General features: G+C 47.2%; 1 protein-coding gene across 2 annotated transcripts; it reads right to left on the reverse strand.

The window, feature by feature from the left end:
- Positions 1-59: 59 nt before the first annotated feature.
- Slip1 (SLo interacting protein 1) lies at positions 60-25,788 on the reverse strand. Of its 2 annotated transcripts, XM_018028759.2 has the most exons (7): positions 24,129-25,781; positions 3,000-3,305; positions 2,774-2,944; positions 2,404-2,502; positions 2,290-2,325; positions 937-2,214; positions 60-864 (listed from the first exon to the last, which is right to left on the reverse strand). In XM_018028759.2, the coding sequence occupies exons 1-7, from the start codon at positions 24,147-24,149 to the stop codon at positions 520-522; spliced, it is 2,256 nt and encodes a 751-aa protein (XP_017884248.1). In that variant the 5' UTR covers positions 24,150-25,781; the 3' UTR covers positions 60-519. The 2 variants fall into 2 exon arrangements, with proteins under 2 accessions (XP_017884248.1, XP_026671407.1); XM_026815606.1 differs by having other exon boundaries at positions 60-2,214; positions 24,129-25,788.
- Positions 25,789-27,079: the final 1,291 nt, after the last annotated feature.

The following is a 27,079-nucleotide window of genomic DNA, read 5'->3' on the forward strand; positions in this document are numbered from 1 at the left end:
TCTTCGTACATTTTTAAATGTGTCCGTAACACATTTCTACCTACTCTTCCTTGACATTCTTTTTTTCTCTAAATCTTTCGAGCGATTCGGCGGCTCGTGCGCGTGTAAGTTCTGTTACGAGCCAGCATCCTTATCTTTCCTCCTCTCTACCAGTGACACAAACATCTGCACTCTATATCCTATATACGTGTACGTATGTATGTACATAATGCACTATCCTCGTGTTTACTGTACATATCTACAAAAGCGTACATCTTTTTTCATCTCCCTTGTCCATCATACAGTCTCAGTTCGTGTAAAATAATCTACAAACATTCAGACAAAAAATATTTACAATTGCGTTCGCGTAAACGCTGCCTCGACAACGATACGAGCTGCACCGTAAGTAGCAGCGAGTCTAATTTGATTATCGTTCTCATAAATCCTCGGGAGCGAAGTGAATAAACGAAGACCATTGAACGAAAGGAGGATCACGAGAGGAAGCACGACGGAAAGGAACGGCGAAGGGATACGTTCGACTCAAACGGTCGTCACTGACAGAAGACCCATCAGCTTGCCCCCGGTACCGGGACCATTAGCCCCACCGACCCTGTTCCCGTGAACTAACATCTCTTGAACGGTCGTGAAATCGTCCAAAGTATTTTTTTTACGAGCCATCTTTTTGTGGCTCAATTCGACGATGTTCAACGGTTTCTTCGCGGTCTTATCGTCCCCGTGCTCGCACGCCAGAAGCTCGTTCGTCTGCTGTAGCTGCAACTGTTGCTGTTGCTGCTGTTGGAGCTGCAGTTCCTGTTGCCTCTGCTTCCGTTCGCGAGCACGTTCCAGCTGTCGCTTGCGTTCCTCCTTGGTCCAATATCTACCGACCTGAATCGCGACAAAAATAAGATGGCAAATATTCCTAATGAGATTCTTATTACTGCTAGAACCTGTAATTACCTTTATTTCCGACATGGTATCATCCTCGGTGCTGTGGCCGGCCCGTTCCTCGGATATCTTGAGTGCCCTGTTTCGTAGAAGACGACTCCTGACCGGTCTCCGCGCGATGTACCTGGTTCCATCCGCCCTCCTCTTCACCTTCCACTCCATTTGAACCTCGTTCCCTTTCTCCTCCGGTGGTATCCACGAACTACTCGACGTACACACCTGTTGGCTACCGACGAACTGATATCGCGTTAAATTCGGCGCTTGGAAATTACCATGCGACTTCGATTTTTTTGCGGTTCCAGTGCTGGTCTCCTTGGACCCGACGATGGAGTTCCTTCTATCGAGAGCCTGTTTGAATAACTGCTGCTGAAGAAGCATCGTTTGATGAAGATTCGCCATATTTGTATACATCGTCGCATCCGCAGGCAAACCAGCTGCGTTCTGATCCCTGTTGAAATGATGCGAACTGGACCCTCTTTTATTCGAATGATTTCTGGTCTGTTTGTTAGCAGTAGCACAGCTGCAGCTAATTTTTTGCTGTTGCTGCTGCTGTTGCTGTTGCAGCGTGGGCGTCTTCGGAGGGCAGAGGACCAAAGTGCTCTTATGGTGATCCTTTTCGCCTCGTTGTAATTCCAACGTGAGAGGGTTGCTGTTGCACGACTCTCCGGTGTTGTACGCGCTCGAACTGTCCTTCTCCTCACCGGAACTGTTGCTCTTCGACGAGCAATACCATCTGCTGCTCTGATGCTGGATGACCGTGTTCGGGGTGATAATAGTGGTAGCAGTGGTCGTTGTGGTCGTCATCTGAGGCGAGGTAGCGACCGTACACGGGCTGTGGGACCAATGCCGATGCTCGTACGGTGACGAATAAATCGGCTCGCTGTCGGATTCCGGTATCGTCTCATAAATATGTTCCGTCTCGCTCCACACGTGGTTCGAGTAAGCTTCGGCCAATTTTACGGGTGTCTGTCCTGCCCCGCAGTTACCCGGATTTCGTATACACAAGTTTTCCATCTTCTTCGTGCAGTCCTTCAACGTGTCTTGCATCCACTGCTTGTGCGGCGACGTGGCGTTCTTCCCGCAGGACTTCTGTGAGGTGTGAGAGGAACAGGTCGAGGAGGAAGTGTTCGTGGCTGTGTGAGACGGTACCGGCGGCGGTGGCCTCAAAGTAGACCCGTTCTCTTCCGTGTCTTTGGTCCGCTCCTCTGTTTGCTGCTGCTGCCGGATGAGTTGCTCGATCAGGCTGTTTTGGTAGGAAGGTAGATGCTCCGGCGAGAGCAACGGCGAGCCCTGGACAGAGATCGTTTCGTTCGGAAAATTGACGATATTTACTGGAGAGAGACTGACAAAATTTGAGACGCTCACCCGTCGGTACCCGCGTCTCTCATCGTATTCGTCCTCCTTGGAGAGAAGAAAGCGTTAACAGGATTCTGACATGTCGAGATAAAATGAATTAATTCAAGAGATATGGAAGTGTACCTGATAGAGACACCGGCTGACGAGAATAGTGACGGCGCTCTTCGTTTCCGCGAATAGATTCTCCGTCTGTTCCTTGTTCGCCACGTCCTTCCCATTTACCTGGAACGAGAGCAACGCGGTTCTCTCTCTGGAAAGTAACGTAAAATATTCTCCGGATTGGAGGGAATCGAGACGAGCTCGTTTTTCTATCCGATTTCCCCGAGTCACTCCTTTGTCCGCAATTACGGATCCGCCTAACGAGATTAGAAGGGTAGTAGGTTGGAAGAAATCGCGGCCACGCGGCGGAGACAGGACGCGTAATCGAATAAATCGTGGTGTCACGGTCGTTGCGCGCTCGCGTAATCCGTGATGGGGGGCTGCTGCTGCTTACCCTCAAGATCTGATCGCCTTCCCTTAATCGGCCGTCGCGCGCCGCCAAACTCTCCGGTACGATCTCCGAGATATACACTTCGGTGTCCGCGTCCTCGCTGCCGGAACCGGAACTGTAGCAGACCGTCAGACCCAGCTTCTCGGCGCTCCCCGCCTTTCGTAACGTCACCTCCTGTAAATCGCTGGTTAATATTAAACGTAAAAATGATTAAGTTTCTCGTTCGGACCTCAAAATCGATGTCGTGAGCCAGGAAATCTTCGAAGCTGTCGTTCGGTTGCTCCTCGACCTCCTCCGTCTCGACCAGTCCAGCCCAATCGGTCTGCACGGCGGTCGACACCAGATTCGAACAAGTTTGCGTCTCGCGTTTATTCCCGTGATCGAGATCTTTCTCTGACTCCACCGGGCAACTATTTCTTCTCTGGCTATGCAGCTGTGGTCGACGCAACACCTCCACGATGATCGGCTCCTGGGCCGACTGAAAGCAACGTACCGCATCCTCGTGGCTCGAATTCGACACATCTTGACCGTTCACCTAGAACAAACGTTCATTGTACCCTTTAGAAAATGGACCGATTCAGTTCGCTTTTGACCAACGATGGACAGCAAGGGAATAAAGAGAAGTTTCTCTTTATTAGTTACAATCGATAGGCGATGGGGTCAATTGCCGAAAGTGCAAAGAGGAACGAGAAGAAATTTAAATGCGAAAAGCATAATCGGAATAAAACGAAGAGACGACTCCGGTGCTTTGCGCGGCAGACGGTTCTTGACGATTCTGGGACGAATTTTCTGTACGATCCATTAACGGAATTAGAGATATTCATTGCGTTTCTCTACCGATGCCCGCCCCTTCCTCGGCTGGTAACGAGAGTCGTTACGCTATTTACAGTTTCAAGCGGCAACGGGGGCGGTCGTTTTGCGCGAAATCAAGAGTGCTCCGAGGGGACCTCTCGTCACGGTGTTTCGCGAAACGCTCTCACGATTTTCCCTTTCTCTCCATTCTTTCTGTCCTTTATCTGTCCCCGATTTCTCGGACGTTTCGCCTTATCGATTCTTCGAAGTAATAAATTCTGTTCGTCTATTACCAGGACTTTTAATCCAGCCTACTATTCCTTTCATTTTTCTGTGTCATAAAATTATATGAAAGTTCATATCGAATTTCTGAACTGGACACGTTTTACTTTTTTAGAAAAAAGAGGATGACGCGTGGGTAACTTTGCGTGGAGTGGTTAATCCCAGTGACGAGTAATTGCTAGGGAAAAACAGAGAATCGCAAGGGGAATCGTTTGAGCAGAAGAATTCGGTCTTGGCAATTTTTGAATCGATAGTTCTCCCGACCAGCCAGTAGCCTAGTCCTCTCGTTCCATTAGTCGCGGTCGAGGGATGCTTCCGCCGGTTTTACGAAACCCCCTTTTTTTTCCGGTTCGAGGAAGCGATCGACTGACGTCTCTGTTCTCTGTTTCGTTGAACAGATTCCGTAATTTTAAACGAGCCGTCAGTCCATCGGTCGATCGACCGTTTTACGTCTTGAGAAACGTTAACGAGTTTCAGTCGCTGCGTCTTCTCAAATTTATGCAACTATTTACCAAACGAAATTCGGCAACGTGATTGAAAGAAACGTTCTACCTTCTAGTAAAAGGTGATTCGCGTGGTGAAAAGGGAAAGGAGGTAGAGGATGAAGAAGGATGAGACGACGTAGGGCGGAGTCGAGAGAAGGTAAAGAGGGCAAAGGTAAAGGGATAAGAGAAGTAGAAGGTAAGGCGAGGGCGCAGGGGCGGAGGCATGGCCGAGGGTAAAGAGGGAAGAGGCGAACATTTCTGTCGGCAAAGCGCGGATTGTGAGGCGGAGGTGACGAGGGGGTGAGAGCAGGGAGAAGGAATCGCGTACAAGGAAGAAAAAAGGGAGCCGTCAAGCTGTCGCTCGCGTTCCGTAAACACGGAAGTCTGAAGTACTCGGGCTTTAAACACCGACGACTACCGAACGCCGACGACGACGACGACGACGACGACGGCGACGACGTCGATGACGACAGCCGCGATACGTTTCCCGACGACCCCAATTACCGTCGGGAAACGCGTGCTCGTTTTAATCTTTACGTGTCTCGAGCGACGCCTACGCGTTCCCCAATTTCCGCCGGCACGCGACCTCGATCCGTCTCGCTATTAACGACCCTTCTAAGTGGCGACTTCACCCTCCGCTCGCAGATATCGCTGGCCGTCTTACGACCATGGCAAATGAAAAATCTTATTAAACCTGAGACATTTTCTACCCTCTTCGGTTCGATACGAAATTCATGTTTGTCAAATGAAATATTATATGATCCACATTTAACAATGAATAATCGCTATGCGAAATATCGCATTAATCCTTCGATCAAACATATATACGTTTGATAAAGAAAACGCTTACCCCAGGAAGAGAAATATAGACACTTAACGCGGGTGAAAAATGATCGGGTTAAAATCATATTTCCTACCCCTGCACCCTTTGCATCGTTATTTACCCACACACATCACCCGTGACCCTTCTCGATCTCGTTCAGGCGAATCGAATTTAGTGGGTAACTTGCGTAAATTTCGAATCGCCGGTCGATCATCTTTTCCTCGATTCTTCCCGTTCGCCCTGCTCGGAATTGCAGCCGGGGTATTAAAGGGGGATGCTCGAGAGCAAATAGCGTTGCTTTTACGTGGAAACGATTGATATCGAGGCTCTCCATCCGCCAATTAAAAAGCCACCGGACTGATCCGCTAGGATCGGTGGGCAATCGATCCGATCTCATAAGCATAAACTGCCGCCTTCCCCGATTCATCGTTCAAAGACAGGTCAGCTAAACCCGACCGCGATTACTCCTGTCATCGTCATTAATGTCAACCCACCCCCGTTCATCAGTCTTATCATGAGCCAGATCATTAATTACGATCTGACAATAAATCGTTTCAATAAATTCGTACTACGTTGTCATTCCAGTTTGTTTTTCTAACAACAGGACACGAGTAACTGGCTATTTCAATGAACCCTATCGATTCATCAAAGAAACAGACGATATAAATCCGCTTTTGCCGTGAGTAGCGCAAAAGGAGAAATGAAAATAGCCGCGACGAGGAACAAGCGAGAAAACTGAACAAAGAGGAGAAACGTGGACTCGAAAACGATGAAAACGGATCCGCCGACGGATCTCTCGCCAGACTCTAGTTTCGGATTAACGGGAAAACCTCCTTTCCGTTCCCGACGCAACTCCGTGGAAACGAGAGAGACCGAGAGTTTGATTTTCGTTCTCCGCTCGCATCGTTGCCGGGCAAATAGCAAGTGCCGAAGCGTAATTCTGTACGAAAACTCTCGTCGCGTTCCTCCTCTCCCTTTTCGCCATGTCGAGAGTCGAGTGCCTCTTCTTCGGGAAGGACTCATTACACTTTGGCCCCGGTCGAACTTTCATCCTTTACCGCGTTATCGCCTCCTCAGGCTCATTTCCTTCTCCCATAAATCTTTATGCATTTTCAAAAATCTTCGTTTGTTTAAATCTGGTTCCATACGTTCGCGTTTACGTCGATTAATGTCCAATAAAAAATCATGCGAAATAATTGATTACTCTTTCGAACACGTTTGACACGAATTGAATGGTAGAACATCGCATGATCGGAGAGAGACGAGACAGTGGTAATTCTGATTCGAGAATTTGCTAGCTGTCGATATTTGGCATGCATATTGCCGCGGGGCAGCAACGGTTCGACGGGCTCCTGCGTGATCTAGAGTGGAAAAGTGTGCACGAAACAGGGGTCGAAATAGGGTGAGGAGCAAAGGACCAGCGGATTACGCCGTCCAAGTGGACACTTCTGCCCTCCTTCCTTTTTCCGCTCCGTTCATTCTCCTTCCGCTACCTTTATTCGCAATTTGTACTTGGCAACGATTATGAAAAGTATCGATGCATATTTTTCGCGGAACTATTAACAGACGCGTGTATTATTAAAAGCTCTGAGAACTGGAATCCTTGTTGACTAAAATAGAATAAATGTACGTGGATTATTATAGAAACACGGTTGGCGGTCACGGTTTCACAGTTTCTTTGTTGACTCAGCGCGCTTTACGCGGCCGGATTGCTTCAGGTTTCCGCTCGGTCGTCCGTGGCGGAAAGGCGAGGTGCGATCGAGCGGAGCCCGGGTGCGACACGCGTGAACGAGTGTCGCCTTTCGCGATCACCGTGGAATTATCAACGTCCGTGCACAAGAGGATGCGTTAGACGAAGCACTGGAGGTCTGCCAGTGCTTCTCGATTAATTTACATATTCCGTCTGGATCTCCCCTTTCCCCGCGTCTTGGTGAATGCCGCGTGCAGACACCGTGTCCGAATGCAAAAAGGTCCGGTGCGTGACTCAGGATTGCAATACGAAATCTGGAGTTCTCTCGTATAAATTACGGCTCCACCGGATTCAATAAAAACTTGAGAATAATAATAACGTTTTAAGTCAGAGCATGTCGAAAGTTCTACAGCACGAGAATTAATAATTGAGCTGCCTGGCTGCATGCGGAACGAGTCACGCAGTTATGGTAAACGAAACAATGAATTAATATATGAAGCTATGCTAATGAAATTATTAACATAATCATATCATCATGTGTTAAATACGAACTATCGATCTCATAATTTATTGTATAATCTCCTGCTCGTATTTGTATTTCCATGTACATAAAAGCGTGTTTTAACCCGTGAAATAAATCAATAAATGACGTTTCGGTTGAAATAGTAATTTGGAATGCTCATTAGGTTTGTTGGTAGACGTTAAGTACTTGGGAAGTGAATGGAGTTTAATTGTGGATCTTAATCGTTGTTAGTGATATGATCGTTTCCAAGTTCGCGGAAGGCCTCTGCTATATATCCCTAATCCGATACCTAATTCGATATCGCGTTTCCGTGATTGCACAGTTTCGACTGAGCGCGGTGGATAATTTCGTACGCGAACTTAAATGCGATTAAGCCCTCTATTACGGTCCATTAACCTCTCGTTGCCCAGCCGCGGGTGGTTACTGCCTACCCGAAATCTCTGCCAATCTCCGCGTGGAAAATTTCCCCGACGACACGGTAATTTTGCTCGATCTAAACGCGATTCGTTTTGTCCTCTCGGATTTTACGAAAACTTATGATTTTCAGCGAGGAAACTGGAGCATAAGAATGCTGACTGATGAAAGTAATGATTTCATGTAGAGAAGAGCGAGACTTATCGTCTGTTTCCGAGGGAGACCGTTCTTGGTAACAGGGTAGTTAGAACCACTCGGAGTAAATATTCTCGTTTAGCGACTAAGAAGCACTCGCTCCCTGGGGCTAAGCTCTTTTTTTCTTTCCGCTCTCCTTTTGCTTTATCGTCTTGACACCTCTCTCATCAGAGCTTGAAACAATTTCGACCGCGTTTAAGGATGTATAGGCTATATACTTAAACGATGCTAGCACGTTGAATTTGTTATTATAGATTCCTGTTACTATTAAAAAACTATCTGCAAAATTTTAAATCAATTCATGGGTTTTTTGAAAAATTATAGTGACTTAAAATTTGCATGTACTCTTATGGCAANATATAACAAATTCTATCAATTTTTATTGTTTAAAAACCAATTGAACGTTAACAAGTAAGCTCTTTTCATCCAAAATCATTATTCCTCCGTCGTCTGATTTCTTTTTAATTATAGGAAATGCGTTTTTCTAAGTTACATAAACTTTTGGGATTGACTATATAGCCAATACATCCTTAACCATTCTCGGTACGAATTGGTAAACCACAGATACCAAATAGGCGTACGCGAATGGAAAATATGGAAACGGAGATAGAGCACTCCCTGGATGATAATGGAGCAAACCCGGAGGAAGCAAAAAAGAAGAAAGGGTAGGGATCGACGGATGCTGGAGAAGCCGGAGATGGAGCGTCCCTTTTCAACTTTTTACTCGTACGAATGCCAGCGATTCCTGGTGCTGTTTTCCCTTCCGAATGTCCGATAGGGCATTGATTCGTTTTTGTCGGTGACCATCCGGACACGATCCATCCAATTTCGTTGAAACGCTATCAATCATTGCTCGTACTCTTTGAAGCTCCATCGAATGCCGAAACGCGATTTCTCCAAATTTGTTAAACGTTCGAGACGCATAGAAATATACATTCGTTCGAATACCTGGTTAACGTGAAAACTTTTTGCTTGTCTGCTAAAAAAAGTTACCGAGTCATTAGCGTGCGAGTCTATGGAAATTTAATTACGCGATAAGAGTGGCAGTAGATACTCTCAAATTTTTCTGACGACGAATTCTAATATAACGAATTGATACACTGATATTCCAAATGTGGTTCGCATAAATGTGTCTGATCGTATCGGTACTCGAAGCGAGCAGTGATGAAGCGATAGAAAGGTCGGTGCCAGACTTCCTAATAATTTTCTCGGAGACGGAAAGTTTGGATTTGAAAAGTTGAGGCGAACGAGATTGAGGGACAGGGTACGTAGATCGCGAATTAGCCAAGAACTCGTCGAATTGTCCCCCTCTTCTGGATCTTCTCGTTTCTTCGGGAAACTTTTCCCCCCTTTCTGTGTACGAAAACGTTGGATTGCGGTGCTTCAACTCGTACGACTCGATCGAGTGAGTTCGGTTTCGTCGCAAAATTACCCTCGTTCAGTTTTTGGTCGGGAAGTCTAAACGTTACGCGAGCAATCTTCACCACTTGAACACTTGGTATCAGTTAGAATCTTGTTCCATCATTTATACATTGGATGTATAATACTTTCTGTACATTTTCCAATAAATACAATTAAATTTTCGGGCACTTATACACCGCTTGAAATAATTAATCAGTGAACAGTGGCGAAGATAATTGTGACTCCAAGATGGGGTTGGAGAAAACAGCGAGGCGAACGATACTCAGTTAACTCGTTCCACGACGGTAACCGTTTTCACGCTCGAGAGGGGATCTCGATGGAGCGTGTGGATAATCGTCGGCACGTAAACGACGCTGGGTACAAATTTCCGAGTCTGGGCGTTCGCCCATGCAAGAATTCTCAGAGACACCGAGAAGGTGTTTCGAGAAGTACCAAAAAAGTATTAAGTACGTATCTCTGTCGATCTTGGAGATTTCTCACGTGTCCGGTAGTCTGCTCAATCTGTTCCTTATCGGAGAACCAGCCGCAATCGTGGCCGGAGAGTTAAAGCGTTACCAGTCGGAAGAACGAGACCCTCCCTCCTTCTGCAAATCCCATCAACGTCGCCGAGAGCAAATCCTTGCATAATGGAGTGATCTCCCCGGACCCATCGATCCACCGCCTTGAACCTATCCTCCTCGTCCTAACTACCGTCCTCTCTTAGATACCGATATCCACACATTGGTTTCCGCTTTTGGTACCAAGAGACCACAAATCGTTATACCATTAAGTGACCGGGGTAGTTCTTGCTGATTTTCGTTGGTCAGGATTTTGGACAAATATCTACTGTCATTTTATAACATGCTCTTGCCTATTCTTAATATCGTGTCCGTACGTAATTCTCTTTTAACAATAATGATATCAAGGGACCACTTGGGGTTCGATCGTTCGATTTACGAAACGGTACGGCCGGAATGTCGCGATCCGCGTCTGTCTCCGCAAGACCCCTTCGAGAGGCAGCTTCGTAATTACCGGTTCCCGCAATTACGAATACCTGCCGGCTCGTTACGTTGCGGTGTTGCGGTAGGCTACCGAGCAGTTCGATCGATATCGCGAGAACGCGCACGATGCACCCCGTCCATCGGTTTCAGATCCTCCGAACCACAATTCAACGCGCGTGGAGTGTAGGACGTGCACCTCGTTCACGGTTTATTAAAAGTCCGGACAAATATTCGAAATTATATAGCAGGATAGAAATTCATATCTCGGGATTAGCGTATCTCGTTATATGACCGAAGATCACTGTTACATCAAAAGAGCCGTGATAAATTCTTGCGGTGAGACGATTGAAGATTGTCGAATACGTGCCGGAACATCTAAAACGAGACTGCGAAGGCAATGGAATTTTTTTCCTCGACGTACTAAGTACGTAGATTCTGATCGACGTAATCCCGCCGATAACACACGCGCAAAGTGTGTACTTAGGCCTGGAACGTAGCGTTAAGGGCTTTGCGGAGAGAACTCGATCGTGAATCGCTCCTTCACGGCAAGATCTGGCCGTACATCGAATCTAACGATTTCCTTCGCAATCACCGGACAAATATTGGCTCGGCTATTGTTCTTCCCCTCAATTCTCGTCACACCCTCGATCGAACCTATGCAGGTGTATCTCCGCCGTAGGGAGAACCAGTTCTTAATTTATATCCCACCGCACGAATTTCGCTCGACTCACCCTCCGAAGTTCGCCAAAAATAATCTGATTAATGATTGACGATTACAGCGGACGTGGAATTCTGTCCATGATTAATGAACGTCGAACTTCCATATCAATTATTGTACAATTACAGATTAACGAATTCAATCAGTATCACTGATTTATTATGGTACCGTTGAACGATTATGACTACCGTGAAGAGTAATCATAAAATAATCGATTACTGAGCAAGTCTGGACGCGTCGATCGACGAAGGTAAAAACGCGATTTCGGCTGCGGTTTCCCGGAAGGCCGTGGGTCTCGGTTCAGTAAAAAAAAAAACATAGGAAGAGACTGAAAGAAAAACCGTCGAAGAAGATCGTGCTCGTGAACGCGAATGAAACCGATCGTAAATTATTCCGCGCGTTTAGGGGGTTAAGCGACTCGCGCCCCTTTCAGCCGGGTCTCTACGCTCCTTTTGCCGTAGGAACCCACCCACTGGCCATCCTTTTCCAGCTCACCTTCCGAGGAGATGCGAACGGAAGCGGTAAATGGAGGGTGGAAATCTATGGTGCCATTAACATGACCCTTCCTTCTTTCCTCTCTTCTTCTACTCGCTGGTGGACCTACTACATACGTTCACCGTTCCGCTTCTTTTAATGTGCAATTTAAAAATCATGACAACTAGACGAAATCTTGTATGCGTTTTGCGTTGTGCCAGCGTTCCTTCAAGATTGATTAACGTACTCAAAAATTGAAAAAAAGTCGCCCTTTCAGATCGTGACTCTGTTCAGTGTTCCGCTTCTCTTTTCCGGATGGTGTAATCACCGCGTTTGTATCCTTTCGTCGAGCAATTAGATCCAGTGGACTTCTTTCAGAAAATGCGCGTAGTCCAGCAAAAGGGTAAACAGCCAGGCAGGCAGGGAACGATAAACACGATTCCGTGAAAGCGTAGCTAGAGTCGAGGCTTGCTTTCATTTATAACTACTGCTTCAAGACCGAGGAGTAGCACCTCATTATCCTACATGCTGACTCGTTTATACACTCGATGTTGTCGAGCTCGCGCTGCGGCAGCTTTGCTTCAGTTTTTATTCTGACTCCGCTCGATCTCTCCTCCCGTTTTCAGCTGCCTCGCTCGGAACCATGCTCGCTCGTTCGAGTTACGAAATAAAAGCGCCAATTCGACGTCATATCGGGAGTTTTCGGCACGCGTCATTGATCTTTGCATGGACGTAAACGAGTCGGAAAATGGGAAAAGGGCTGGGATCGAATCGCAGTTGGCACTCGCGTGGGGGAATCCGTGAAAAACAGGAACGCGTTTCTTTTGTCGTGGCTTGCCAGACCGATGGAAGCTTACCCACTCGACACTCGCACGTAAAAGCTTTCGCAGACAGTGTCGGAGAGCAGGTCAACCGATCCCCACGGACGCATGTTTAAGTGCTCCGACTTTTGCCACGGTCTGTATTCGCCATTTGTCGCGTTTGTCGCAAAAAGACCGAAGTATTTTTGCGTCGCCGTCGGATCCAACGGGAAATAACAACAGTTTCTCATCCTTCGTTACACTCGTTACCGCCGAGTGAATAAATTTTGTTCGAACACGTCAGTTCATCATTCTTTTATACGACCATTGACTCGGCTCGTGTTCTGGCTCTCGCGTTATGAAAGTATAATCCGTACTTGTTGCTAAACGGGGGCAGAGTTCTCATTTCACAAATATTCCTGCACGAGGCCTGGGATCGATCAAAGGGATTCGCCAGCTTTTTCTAGAGCAGAACCCATGCACGGTGGATACTGTAGGGTCTTATCCGATCTCGTCTCGTGGATTTCTGTGATCCGATCTTGATCCGAATCTGGATTCGGAAGCCGGCGTCTGTGGAACCCCAGCTTGCCAGTCCCGCGCCAATTCTATTCGTGGTATTTCCGTCCCTCGAGCGGTCCGCCCTCTTTACTTTTCATCCTTTTTTCCTTTCTCGCCTTTCGAAGGCGACTGCGTTTCGATATCGACTCTCGCCCGTCGTCTCCTTTACCGCGCGACTCCAAGACATTTCAACCGCTTTTTGACACATTTTTAATTGATGCTCGCAGAGCGAAGAAGCGCGCAGCGGTTAAGTCAGGTAAGTGATCTCCGTTTTAGTTTTCTGGAATCGAATCGAGGCTCGTTCTCCCGCTTTCATAGGAAAGAGGAAAAGCGTCTGGGTACTCTCGATCGTCGATAAGCCGGAAAAAATACCTCGTTAATTCGCACCCTCCGCGAGGGGGGCAACGCGAGCGGGGTAAATCGACGGAAGGTGAAAGATGGTTAGGGAGACGGATAATGTTTCTCAGAGCGTGTTCGTTAATTGCGCCAATGTCGCGGCATTAATTGCTCGAGGATTTGGAGGCGACGTTTGCCCTCTCGAAGAAGGCGCGGCGAGGCGAGCAGGAGGAGAGGACGAGGAGGCGAACACCGGGATCGATCGATTTCGATGTCGATGCTCTGGCTGGCAGCGACCTTTTGTTCTCGAAAGCCGTGCTGTCGGCAACGGGTGGAAATTAGTTTAACCCCCGATGGCTACCGATCGAATTATCAGATATATCCCAGGATTTTGCTTCCGGAGGGAACGCTCCTTTAATTCAATTCTCGATACAAAGAGATCCATCGCCCCCGACGTCTTATTACAACGCTGCTAATGCGATTCGTTCTATATTCTAATATAGAACCCATTAATACTTCAATCGTTAGAACGCAGCAACAAACGCAGTTGTTAACTTCAATAAATCAAAGGAGACGAAGCTGCCGCTTCACACGAAAATCAATTTAAACTTCCCGAGGTAAGTACATATAATTTCAAAGTTGCTATAAAACGTTTGATTGAACGATGGAGAGACATTCGTTCCGAGGCGCGTTCCCATTTGAATGAGGAAAGTTGAGATTCGCGGAGTCTTAGAATCGCGGTTGAAAGAGTCGGTTTCGCGCTCGCAGCTTGAAACGTTTCGCGATAGTTTAGATCCCTGGAGTGTGATAATATTGTGTGCCGAGGCCAGTATTTGCCGAGGGGACCAGAGTGTTCGCGGTCAGAGTTCTTCTCGTGCCCGGTTCGACTCGACTCCAGTAGAGGCTTTAGAAACACGGAAACTTGTTTCATTCGTGCGCAAGCTCTCTCGTTTATTCCTCTTTTTCTCGGCTCGCGATCATCTCACAGCCGTAGCATTCCTTCTTGAGATCTAGCGACATATTCTGTTCGGAGATCAAAGGAAAATCCCTCCACAGCCCCACGTGAATACATACCGTTTCATACGGTAATTAATACATTCACACAGCAATTGATTCGATGATCGATATAGCCAATGACATCCTATTTGGAACTTTCTATGCATTTATCGTGAGAATGTTTGATCAAGCAAGGTCGGGTAAATGAAGGCCGTCATAAGACTTGAATTGGGATGTATCGGCGTTAATCGAAAATGTCACGCCGCGATGCCCGTTACAGATAGCCAATATCGTTTATCTGTTTACTCGATTCGAAGCTTGAATAGCTCTTTCGATACCGCGTATCCATCAATGGATAGAGAAAAGGTAGTTGCGATGCGCGGAGCCAGATTTACACATGGTGCACGGGGGGAAGGAGGGTGTTCTATCTAGTCGGCAAAAGAGATATTTTGCAGCCGGTTAAATGTGATCACAGGTAAATGGAATCAAAGCTGAAACTCGCTGATTCGACGTTACGTTGAATATACGATTTTAATTGAACATCTATCGACTAAATAGCCGAAACCGAAGGTAAACAGCTATGATTTATAGTATACATCGTCGGAGAAATCGCCGTGTTGAAATTAGAACTGTTTTTACAGGGAAAAATAGGATACTTAAAATGTCACGTCAATTGAAATCAAAACCCCTTTTCGGAGTATAAATTGAGGCGTTTAATTTCTTCTTCCAACAAAATCAGAAGACCAAAAAAAAATTGAAAATCAATTTTTTTTATACATCGCATCGTGAACTTCTATCATGCCATGTTATGCCGATTGATTCAATATTGGGAAAAGTGATTCGATTTCAAAACATCAAATATTATCGTGATACACGTATAAATACAGAATCTCAGACAAGATAAATGCAAATAGCTGTTGATCGATGAAAATAGGAACGTACCGAGCTCGGAGGCAAGTGGGGTAGTAGCAGTTTGTTTTGCGGAAGGAATCGATAAGAAAGGCGCGAGCGCGGGTATAAGCGGGAAAGATGGAAACGGTGGTGAATGCGGAGTGACAACGCGGAAAGCGCGATGGGGCGCGCGAACCGGAGTGGTCGCGAGAATTATCGTCGACACAAAGGGTGGTGGTGCCCGTTGCACGGCAGCCATCCGTCGCATTCATCTTTCCCGAAGGTTAAACGCCCCTGCCCCGCGAAGAAACCCGGGGAGGAAAATTCCACCGGCTGTATGAAAGAATGAAAGAAAGAAAGAAACGGGAGCAGAAGACGGGGTTGTACGGGGGATAAAAAGGAAATAAATAGACACGGGATGGAATCGAGACGGGCGGCGCGCGGCGTGGTAGCATTTCGTCGGGCGACGACGCGCTGTGTCGGCGGCTACAACGAGTTTTGTATCGACCTACGTCGACGAGATGGAACAAAACGGGACGGGACGGAACGCAACGGCAAGCAGCGAAGTCGCTCGACGCTCGTGGGACACTGAAAGGAAAAAGGAGTAACGGAAGCAAAACCTCGACTCAATTAGCTACATCCAGCTTAATGAAAGCGGTCGCAACGATCCAATAAAATTCTAATAAAATCGCGCTCCGCTGCCGCCGCGTTACCGAAAGGAGACAGGGAAAAAAAATAGACGGGATTCCCCGGTTCGTCGGCTCGATGCGGAGAGACAAGGAAAAGAGTAGGGGACCAAGTGGCAGGAACGTTATAAAAGAGGAGGAAAAAAAGACACGCAGAGACCGACTGGCAGAGCATTCGACGGCAACGTCAATAGACGCGGATCCGTATCGCCCGAACAATGTGCATTGCCGCTGGACAAGGGTTGAATGCGGCAACGGGGTATAGGAAACGAGAAAATACCTGACCAACCGCATCTCTCTTCCCCTCCCCCTCTCGCTCTCTCTCTTCTCTCCTCGCCGTAAAAGAGAAAAATTAGGCTTCAATGCAACGCGCAACCTCCCTAATTGCATCTGCTCTTCACGACCTCTCATTCTCGACTAGACACGATTCGATCCGAACCGCATGCCTGAATTTTTCCTCTTTCGAAACCCGAATGAAATCCGAATTTTTATGGGAAAAAATGACGGTACCATCAGTGGCCCGATGGAACACCGAAAAAATCTCGCGCCGAACCGCGGAGATCGCGTCTCACCGTGAAGTCGCTGATTCGCGGGGAAGTATTATAATATCGCGGAAGGGAATCGGTGCGGAAGCTTTCAGAGATAGGGAAGTTGTTCGCAGTAACCCATATACACGTTTCGAATCCATCCACTCGGTCTCATCAACGCCCCGGGTGCTTCGGTCATTCCCGGCGACATAGTTGCCGTGGATATATCCGGCGGCGCAGCGGTAGTATAATCGAAAATTGCTAGTGTCTTTCGCATCCGAAGTCGTCGCTCGAAGGCGAAAGGAGAGACCGAACGAGCCGGCAGATGCTGGAGAAAAACTGAAATGGAAATGAGAACGAGAAACGATGAAGAGAGAGAGAGAGAGAGAGAGTGAGAGAGAGCGAGGAGGGGAGGAAACCGGAGATCGAGTCGTCCCCGTGTTAAGGGTTAGGGAATGCGCGTCCGCGCGGCGAGAACATTGGGAAAACTGAAGGTAAATAGGAAAAATAAACGAGGAAACGGATGAGAAAGAAAAAGCTCTGGCGCCGTGCCGGCCCGTGAAGAAAAAGGAAACATCGAAAGAGAAAACACGCGAGAAACGCCCGAGTGTAAATACGAGTGCAAAGGCGAATTCGAATCGCGACGGGGAGAGAGAATAAACGAAAAACCGAGAGACCCGTCCAGGGAGCGAGAAGGGAGGACGTATTCCGGCGACTACGACGGACAATAGACGCATCCATCGTCGGGATACATGCTCCACTTTCTCCCCGTACTACTTGCCCTCTCTTTGTTCAGCGGTTTAATTCCCTCCCCTGCAAGGTCCACGGCTCCACCTGGACACGCGAGCACGACTCCACGATTCGACCGATACGAATTTTCTGATACCAAGTAACGATCCGAGGACTTGGCCGAGAACCAAGCCTATTCGCTCGCGTTTTCTCGTACCCGAGAACTCTTCTCCGAGAAGAATCTTCGCAAGGTCGTCACATTACGCGTTACGCGTAAAGGGTGTCGCGATTATTTGAGTTTATAAAGGGAGCCTCGCGTCCTTTCACGGATGAGCCTGTGCACAACGGCCAAGGGAACGAAATGGCCTCGATGTTCTTTCGCAATGAACGTGTGCGTGCTCGTACGCACAGTTCTTTGTCGAGAGGAAGCAGCGTTACTTTCTTTTTTCGCAATCGAGTCTCGCACCCCTCGAAACGTGCGCGTCGCGATTGAACTTCGAATTTTCAACCGTGACGCGAGGAAACCGTTACAAAAGGATTTTTCCTCTATCCATTTCCGGGCCGATAAAGTGCGGGCGCGATGCGGACGTGAAATCGAGCGAGGGCAAAAGGAAATGGAAGAGAGTCCGAGTTGTTTGGACATCGGCCGGAGATAGGGACTCGGGGAAAGCGATGAATGGACGGACGATCGTGGAAACGCAGGGGCAGGGCGATGAGAGATGAACGATTCGCGCGTATACACGTAAATGGAGACAAGTCGGCGCCAAGGTGCTTTGTGCGCGGAAAATAGCGCGGCTTGTGAGATACGGTACATTTCGAGCCGGTCTCTCTGGACCGCGGCTACAATATGCGTTCGCAATCAGAGAGTCAAGTGTTCCCTTCTCACAAGTAGTATTCTGTCCTCGGCTGTCGCGAATGGTACGTACTCCAAAACCGAGCAACTTTGCCCCGGCTAGCGTTCTATTCTCCCACGAGCGCACGGCTTCCACGGGTCTACCTGAAGTTTATCCTATGTTCGCGTACAGAACAGAAACAGATGCGTCAATGTCGAAACATCAAACGATTTTCAGCGAATGATCATTTATCAAAGAGATACCGAGCCTGATCGTATCAGTGACCGAATACATATTCGTCGATTCGTTTTAATTACATGGATCGTCATTGAAACCATCAATCGACAATCGTGATGAATATTTCACACGGTTCACTGAGCATCGGCCGCGATATTGTCGGTGAAATGGCAGGGAAGCGATGCGACGCGACGACGCGACGAGACGCGGAGCATAGGAAAGAGGTATCGAAAATTCGGATTAATTTGACGGGCCACGTGAAAGATATCGAACGCGATCTCGTGTGCAGGAAGGGTGGAGAAAACGACGTGTCGTTTCTCGCTTCCTTTTGAAACGTTTCAAACGGCGATGCTATCTTTCATTTTTTCTCGGCTGGTCCCTGCCGAGGCAGCAGCCTCTTCTCGATGAATGCGCCACATTCAACGCGCACCAGCGGACACAGTCCGCTTTTCTGCGTTCCCTTCGACAACGCCTCTTGGTCGTTTCGCCGACCTCACGACCCATCCACGCAAAACTCATCCGTGAAAGCTGAGAAAATCGGTGAAAAACACTAACAAATATTTTTTTCTTTCTGACCGTCGACACGTACCACTCGAACAGAATGGAACTCGAATTCGATTCCGAGGCCGTAAGCGTTAAACGTTTGCCAAATTGTCGAGGGGAAATTGGATAACGCGTGGCGTACCTACCGGCGAAAACGCGGGAACGCGTATCCTTTTTTATACAGACGGGGAGACGCGATGGATATTTCGCAGGAGCGAAGGTCGCTGAATATTCCAAAGGATGCACCAAAGGAGGGCAGGCAGGCAGACTGGCACCGCACCACCATCGACGTCGAATGAATATTCATTTCATGCGAATACCAGCGTCGCGCACAGACGACCTATCTCTCTTTATATATATCTTGTTCCCATCTACACTAAATCAGGCGTACTTCTCTCGTACCTCTGCGAGCGATATTTTAACAAACATTTTTTAAAACCGATACGATTGCTTTCGTGACGAGACGAGAAACACGGGAAATAAATTAAACTCGATGAAACGACGATTAAATATATTTACCAATAGATACTCGTAAATCTGGAGGATTGAATTACCCATGAATTGCGAGCTCTTTTTTCGAGTTTGGAAAGGAAAGGCGTGTGCGAACGTAAAATGAGGCATGACGAATGTGGATAGGAAAAATCGTCGATGCGCGATATAATCGAGGACTGAGAATGGCTCAGGGAATAGCTTTGCGCTTCTCTCTTGTTCGGTCGCGCGCGCGGTCGGGGTTCTCTAGTTCCGTGGGAATATACGCGATAATGGGAATGCAGAGACGCTCGACGAAATTAATTTGACGCGATTCCGAGCCTGTCGAGCGCCGGGGATGGGAACGGGAACGGGAAGTAAACGAGGAAACGCGTGTAAATGTAGCGCGGGAGGCGCAACGATTATGCACTTGTGCATTCGTTAAGCCCACTTTATTTAATGATTTCGTGTTCGAATATAGTTACTGAATAACCGCCTACTCGTGATTCCCCGACGCTCGTAATACAACCGATAAATGCATCTGCGGGCTCGCGCCACGGCTCGCCCGTCTTGCTCTTTTTGTATCGCACTTTATACCAATCGAATCGACCTATTTCCACGCCACGAGACCGTTCGATTCCCTGAGAGAAAACTAACTCAGCCACGTATCGCGCAGTAACTTTTCAACTTTATCCTCTTTACCGCATCTTAAGTGTTCCGGGGAGAAACAGCGCGACTTCTCGCCTCTCATTTACGCAGAAATTAACGACGAGCAATCGATCGAACCGACGATCGTAGCTACGCGTACTTGTGTAATTCTCTTTTTTTTTTCTCTTCTCTTCTAAAAACCCCCTACTCTCCTCCCATTCATTCGTCCCAACAACGATTTCCTACGCCGCTCGACACGCATTATTATCGCTACTAAACGAGTTTTAGCGCACTAACGAGCTCCAAGCACGGCGTACCCATTTTCGATAAAACCGAACGTGGTTGCTCGCGAGATCGATATCCAGTTAACGATGTCTCCCACGGAATGAACGAGACGGCCGGAGAGAGAGAGAGAGAGAGAGACCAAGAAAGGTAATTAATCGTAAGCTCGAATCGAATCAAAATGAATGCGCGCCACGGAATACTTATGACCTGGGTTCGCGGTAATAAGAACGAAATGTTTCACGAGTTTTCAGCAATTTCATGAGATTTGTAACGAATCTGGAACACGTCGAGCGTGAAAGAGCATTCGGAAAGCAAAAATCCGAAATTACAGAACAGCGCCGTGGCCCAAATTAACCCCCCGAGAAATCAGTAGGGCTTGTTCCGAAAATATCCCGGCGCAGCATGCCGATGTACAAATATCCATCTACCATCGAATACCTATCCAAAGGTGGAGGGTAAAAAGAAAACGCGGCAAAGAGGCGAAAATCCCGTAACCTGGATAGTTTGTCGGTACACAAAATGGTAACATTACCATACGCATCGCGCGGAGTCGTTACTTAGGGAGCGATTGGAATATTGGGCCATCGGAAATCGAAATGTACACAACGCGAAGAAAGAGTTCTCTGTAGTTGCCAGGGGGAGGGCCCGATAGAGTAGATGAAACACGAAACTCGAGAAAGTGGCGAGGAAAATCTGTGCTGCCCAACTTACGGTCACACGATACGCTCGCACGGCTTAAAAGTCACCCCCTATGTTTTCCCTCGTTTTGCCAGCTGTACGCGCGAAGCCCACTTTTCGGGGAGTAATACGAGAACCAGAACGAAAATCATTCGACACCGGCGGCCGTACAGCAAAACAGGACAATCTAAAATCTCCTATGACTCACAATCAGTTGTACATTTCACTTTTTCGGTTTCCCCGTTAGGATCAATTGAATGAAAACATTTGCGTGAATGAACGACGATGAAACTCGATGAAATAAACACGGGAGTAGATAACGGATCATCTCCACCTTGTTTTACGAAATAATATTTTCCAATGCGACTGTGTATTTAATTTCATCTGTTTGTTACGATTAGCTGAACCGAGAACATTTGCAAGGAGGAGCAATGGGTCGAGAGTTAGCCGATCCAATACCCATCGGCGATTCCGAAATTACACGATTAATATCCGCGATCGGAAGCCGATGGTGCCGGCGGTCGTTTAATTAAAACGTCCCGACGAACTTACGATGGAAACAGTGTTATTACCGTGCGAGACCGCGTGCATACGTGCCCGCGTGTGCATGTCGCGCGCGCGTGTCCAACGCGGATCGATAAAAGTACACGTACCTACGGTCAAACTGCATCCTGTATCAATTTATCGAGTAACGACTATGTTTACACGGCATGCTGTAAACATCGGTACGAAAAGCCGCGAAGTGAAAAGAGAGGATACTCGATGAACGCGCGTTCGCCCAGCCCGCCGACCCGAGTTCCGCGCTGCTCCGTATCTACATATAGATACACTTCCGCTATTATTTTATCCGTTTCCATGTTCGACGTACATTTAACTTTAGTCAAATATTCGCATCAAAATATTTTTATCGATACGCGATTAAACACGGTCTAAATTGATATGACAGTCTGTAGACACGAGGAACGTATACACGAGTTTGCTTGTAGCTACAAGATAAATCGTCCGGTGTTAATATGCAGATACCGATGATTGACGGACAGCTGGGGAAGAGGGTTGTTATCCGAAAATCGCGGTGGGATCCGTCGACACCGTCAGGTAGAATCGAACGATGTTGGGAAACGCGAAGAAAGGGAGAGGCCGATAAGAGAAAGAGGACGGTGTCAGGAGATGAAGAGGAAGCAAAGCGTACGAAGTGGCAGGCTGCGTGGGGGCCAGAAAGAGTAGGGAGAAGAAAGGGAAAAGGGGGAAAACAACGGTGACGAGCAGGAGGAGTAAGTACCGAGGAACTCCCGAGATTCCGGCTTTATTGGCGCAAATGGCAATTATCTCGAGTGCGGGGAGTGTTCGAAGAAAGGAATTAAAATATTTCCATCGTTCCCAGCTGTCAAGTAATTTTTGCATCTCCTCTCCTCCTCTCCGCCCTTCTCTCCGCCCTTCTCTCCGCTACCCCCTGCTATCCGTAACGAACACTTTACGCGTTTCATCGACGCGATCGCATCGTTACAAGACAGTGCCACGAGGAACGAGCTAATTGGAAATCTCGCGACTTCCCGACACCGCTATACAATCCCGCTGGATCCGAGTCCCCGTAAACTGCAAAAGCAATTTCCCTTCTCGTTTCTCTTTCTCTCTCTCCTTTCCATGACTCTCTTACCGATACCGGACACACGAACCCTTTATATCGCGCATAAAAGGGAGCGTAACGAGTTCGAACGTTAATAAAGTTGCCGATCCTAGTAAGGCAAAGATTAAACTCGTAGTTAGCTGGAACGATCTATATGAAACCAATAACGGTGCACTACTAGCAGTGTCTACAGTCTGAGCCAGACCTGAACATCCGAAGTTAAACTTCGTAAATTGCCCAGAACTTTGAAAGTACAAACAGTGTACTTCAACAAGATGTGACAATGTATCACACTCAATTAAATTACGTTTAGATATCTGGCAACGAGCTCGCGAATGCCAGCGGAGCGTTGCCATCGCAATTTGCTCGGTCCGATCCGCCGCACGCAGATTTTATCGTCGCGTGCTTTTTGCTTTTCTTACAGTAGGGTCTGTTCCGCCATTATCCAGCGCAGCTTGAGTGCCTACGCTCGAAATCGCGCGACGACATTTTCGCGACACCCGCAGGCGTGCTTCAACGACGCGCCGTTATTTCACGCTTACAAACTTAAACGGTCCTTTTTACCGCTCCGTAATCACCCTTCAACTAGCTGATATCCTCCCCATTTCAACCGAACTATGGTACACCCCCCGTGCATCGTGTCCCACCCTTGCATTTGTATTAATGTACTTGTGTACGAGATTATGTATAAATCTTTTGCAGTGTTTCCATCGTGTTAAATTGAAATGCTGTTCGATTCAACGGGACCTGGTTTTCGACCTGATCCGTCCGTTTGGTAAACAGAGGGACAGGAAGATCCATCCCCTAGATCGCATCGCGAGTGCTAAAATTAAACGGAACAAGTATATACATGTATATACATATACATATGTATATAGTGGAACGTGGATAACCGACGACCGTCAGTAAACTTATATACCTTGGCCCTTAGCGTTTCTTGGAAATTTTCTTTTATCGCTTTGTTTATCTGACGCGAACTTGTTCCTCGAGTTCGAACACGATAAGAACGAGACGACGCAGGTGCTTCGAACGATACGCTTCCGAAACGTGTTGTACATATGCACAATTTCATATAAATACTGTTATGTACATAGCCAGATCCGAAAGGCTGACTAATTAAGCGTAAATCTTTTCATAATCCCTCAATTACGTGCGGCTATGCGCTGAGAACGGGAAATAATGAAGGTGTTGATCGACAACGAGGTTGTTCAACCTTGTTACGAAGAAAGAAAGATCTCGTTCGCAAATATTGAATCTTGTCCCACGAAGCTCCTCCGCGTTTCTGGGTCTTCTTACAAACCGATTTTTTAATTAAGAAGTATTTTCAGAAAAAAGAAGCGGCTCTTTGTTCATCCTCGGTCAGCGACAAACAACGAGAGTTCGTTATCGCTACCCGAGGCACAGAGAATCGTATTCGATATTCTTTGTACGTGCTTACATTCCACATCGAATCCGAAACAGCGGTCGAGGGAACTGTATGCTATGCACAACGTGTACTTACACAGCTTTATACCTCGTAGATAAGTGCGGAACAACAATAGAATTTTAAAATCCGGCTGAAAACTTTTCGTACCGAATATACACATACGATGTTTATATTCGTTACGAGACTATAGGATCATTGTCGAAGTTCGTAACGACACGCTTCCTTACAAACAACATAGAATGAACTTTTACACGATTAGATACATGAGAAATAACGTTAGAAGAAAGCGTCTTACCTTGAGAATCACAAAATCCATGTCTAGAAGCGGATGTTGATGGAATGGCAAAGTGTGCCAATGACGTTTCTCAAGTACAGATGCGAAGCCAAGATCGGTATAATCGTGTACGGGTTAAGGAGGAGGGCCGATGAACGAGCGAGACGAAAGTAATTACGCCGGCGAACTTCCCACTCAACACTTTTCCTCACTTGTTCGTAGCAACAATCGGCGAGTAAATAATCGCATTCACACGCGGCGCGGTGTGGCTAGATCATACTCGCTCCGATGATCTAGCATCGTCGCTGTGCACGCGCTTCCTCCTCGCGTACCGGATTCACGGCTACGAAAAGCGAGACGAGGTTTCGCGTTCACGGTAGGCGAGAATTCACTGCCGGATGCGACGAGGAGAAGAAAACGAGGCGAGAAAGGCGAAGCGAGACGAGACGAGCTCCAGCCGCGTCGCAACCGGGAATACCGCGCGAGAAAAATACTTCTCAGCCAACACGCGTGCCGGCTCGGCGTCGACTAAATTCAACAGCAGCCGCGCGGCGGCCACGAGTGGGAGGCGTGTCTCGAGTGCGCGATAGAACGAAATCGAGCTATCGCTGCCTGCCCGGAGAAAGGATAGAGAAAGCGAACGAAGAGGGAAGATAGTTTTCTGCGCGCACGACGAAGACGCGGGGGAGAAAAAAGCAGAGAGAGAAGGACGAAGCGTAACCGGCCGTCGAAGTCGGACGACCATAGTCGCGTTGGTTGCAACTGTTGGGAGTTGAACGCTGCGAAGAGTAGCGAGTGAAGTGAGGCGCGAGGAGAGAAGAGAAATGGTTTCAGGAGAAACGGACGCGACAGGATTGAACGGAACGGAATGGAATGGAATGGAATGGGATGGAATGGAACGAGATACATACGTACTTATGTATATGTACTACCTTGACTCGACGACTCAGAGACGGACGAGTGACACAAAGAGCAAAAGAGAGCTACACAAATGCTGATTATCCGAAAGTACCGTTTGCAATGCTACGCTCCGCGATAGCTGTGGCATGCACAAGCAGCGATAACTTCCCCCTGTGCCGATAACTATCGCGTACCCTGCTTCGTGTTACTTTGAACACTTTTCATCCCATCGAATCTATCTCGCGCCACGTCTCTTATTGATAACCGAACGACACGTTTTATTAGAGCGTTGATTGAAAAGAAGAGGATTCTAGATGCACATCGTACATCGCTTGCACGGGTAAGGAAACAAATCGGTTGTTCGTAGGTAAGGACAATCCAATAAAAATTCATAATCACGATCTTAACAAGAAAAGTTGTGTAAAGAGCGACTGAAAAGTTGCCAAGTTCCCGCCGCCGCACCGTCTCGTTTGTAATCCCAACTCTCCAACCCTTCTCTTCCCTTCCCTTCGCACGATCCACTCGAAGCCTACTTATAATTATCAAAGTTAATTTGCGAATCGTAATTTAATTAGCCAGTTCTTGAAGGTTCTTTAAAGTTTGAGTTTCGTTAAGCCGGGTTTCGCCCCGATTTGTTCCAGCAAACAATACGTTTGCTTAGACCCCCAACGAATAATCGAACATTTCAAACTGACAATCGTCGCGCCGAAACTATGTCCTATTATAACGTGCACCTCGTTAATAATTAAAAAGACCAACTCCTACCCGAAGAGACAATAATATTAAAAAAAAAGGCCCTGTCTCATTACCTGGCGACCACAAACGGATGCTCGTAGCATGCATGCACGACAGAGTTAAGGACAGGACAAAAGCGACAGTGAGACGTCGCCTGTATCCTGAGACTTCACCGCATCCTGATGTGAAAGAAAGCGAATCCCGTGTGACGAAGAACCTTTTAATTAGGCAGTCTATGATATACCCTACCATTTTTCTTTTCCTTTTCAACCCCGCTTATTGTCGTACCTTGCTTTCTGTCCTGCGAACCCCCATTTTGTCACATACGAGTGATCACAGGTTCGATGGAGATCGATCGCACGTTCGATATATCTCATTCATATTACGTATGTCGTACGTAATTTGATAAAAGATTTTTATTTCAACATTTTACACACGAAATTTATTCAGAAAGTGTAGTAATTGAATTCTTTTGCGAATCTCCATTTTATTACGTTCAATCGAGGATCGATATATATCGATCGCAGCCGCGTGTCGTGCAGTTCAATGGAGGCCTCGGCTAAGCTAGGTACGTACGGCATTCGGTAAGATTTTTATTTTAATATCTTTCATACAGGGTTTGTTCGAAAGATACATGGTAAATGAAATACGTTAATTGAGATCGCGTGCTCTTTGTTCGTTTCTTCCACCGCGATTTCGGTGGAACAAACGTGGTTTCTTTAACCAATACACGAAGACACAGGGAAAATGGCAATGGCATTGAAAATGCTTATAATTCAAACGTTTCGCGAATAACGTCGGCCGTTCGCTTTCATTGAGAGCGTGCGTGCACGAGCGAGTATGCGTGAGCGTGTTCTGTCTGTTGTGCGTGTGTATGTGTATGGATGACAGTGACAGAGGCGAGGATAAGAGAAAGAGGACTGATGTTCATCGACGGGAATTGAAAATGTGCAGAGAGCGTGGGCAAGCCTGTGGTACGAGGAACACACCGATAGACGTACACATGTAAGTACTTACACATCTGCTTTCTGCGGTCTCAATAAGCGTCGAGCCAGGAGAATAAATTAACGAGGTGTTTGTCCGCGATCAGCAACCCCAGCTTGGATTAAAATCGTCCTGCCTTTTAATAATTACGAATACGTTAAATGAGCCGCGCGTTCCGACGCTCGAGCTTTTTGATAATGTTATTTACGGCTGTGAACACATCCGTCGAACAATTCGCGTAAATCGTTTCCCTAACAATATGCTGTTTCGTAATGAATAAGTTACGAGCAAGTCAGCCTGAAAACGAGGATCCGCGGCAAGAGATTTAATAGGTGTCCATTTATGGTCAAAGA

The sequence above is a fragment of the Ceratina calcarata genome, unplaced genomic scaffold, assembly GCF_001652005.2.
Source record: "Ceratina calcarata isolate Rehan_Ccalc_2016 unplaced genomic scaffold, ASM165200v1 scaffold471.2, whole genome shotgun sequence".
Classification (NCBI taxonomy): domain Eukaryota; kingdom Metazoa; phylum Arthropoda; class Insecta; order Hymenoptera; family Apidae; genus Ceratina; species Ceratina calcarata.

Bases quoted from the DNA above. Each gene is read 5' to 3' on its own strand.
- Slip1 (XM_026815606.1), bottom strand. From the start codon at position 24,149: ATGGATTTTGTGATTCTCAAG. The intron at 2,503-2,773 runs GTAAGCAGCAGC...CTCTCGTTCCAG, and splicing joins AAGGCGATCAGATCTTGAGG to GTAAATGGGAAGGACGTGGC. The intron at 2,326-2,403 runs GTACACTTCCAT...CTTCTCTCCAAG, and splicing joins TCAGCCGGTGTCTCTATCAG to GAGGACGAATACGATGAGAG.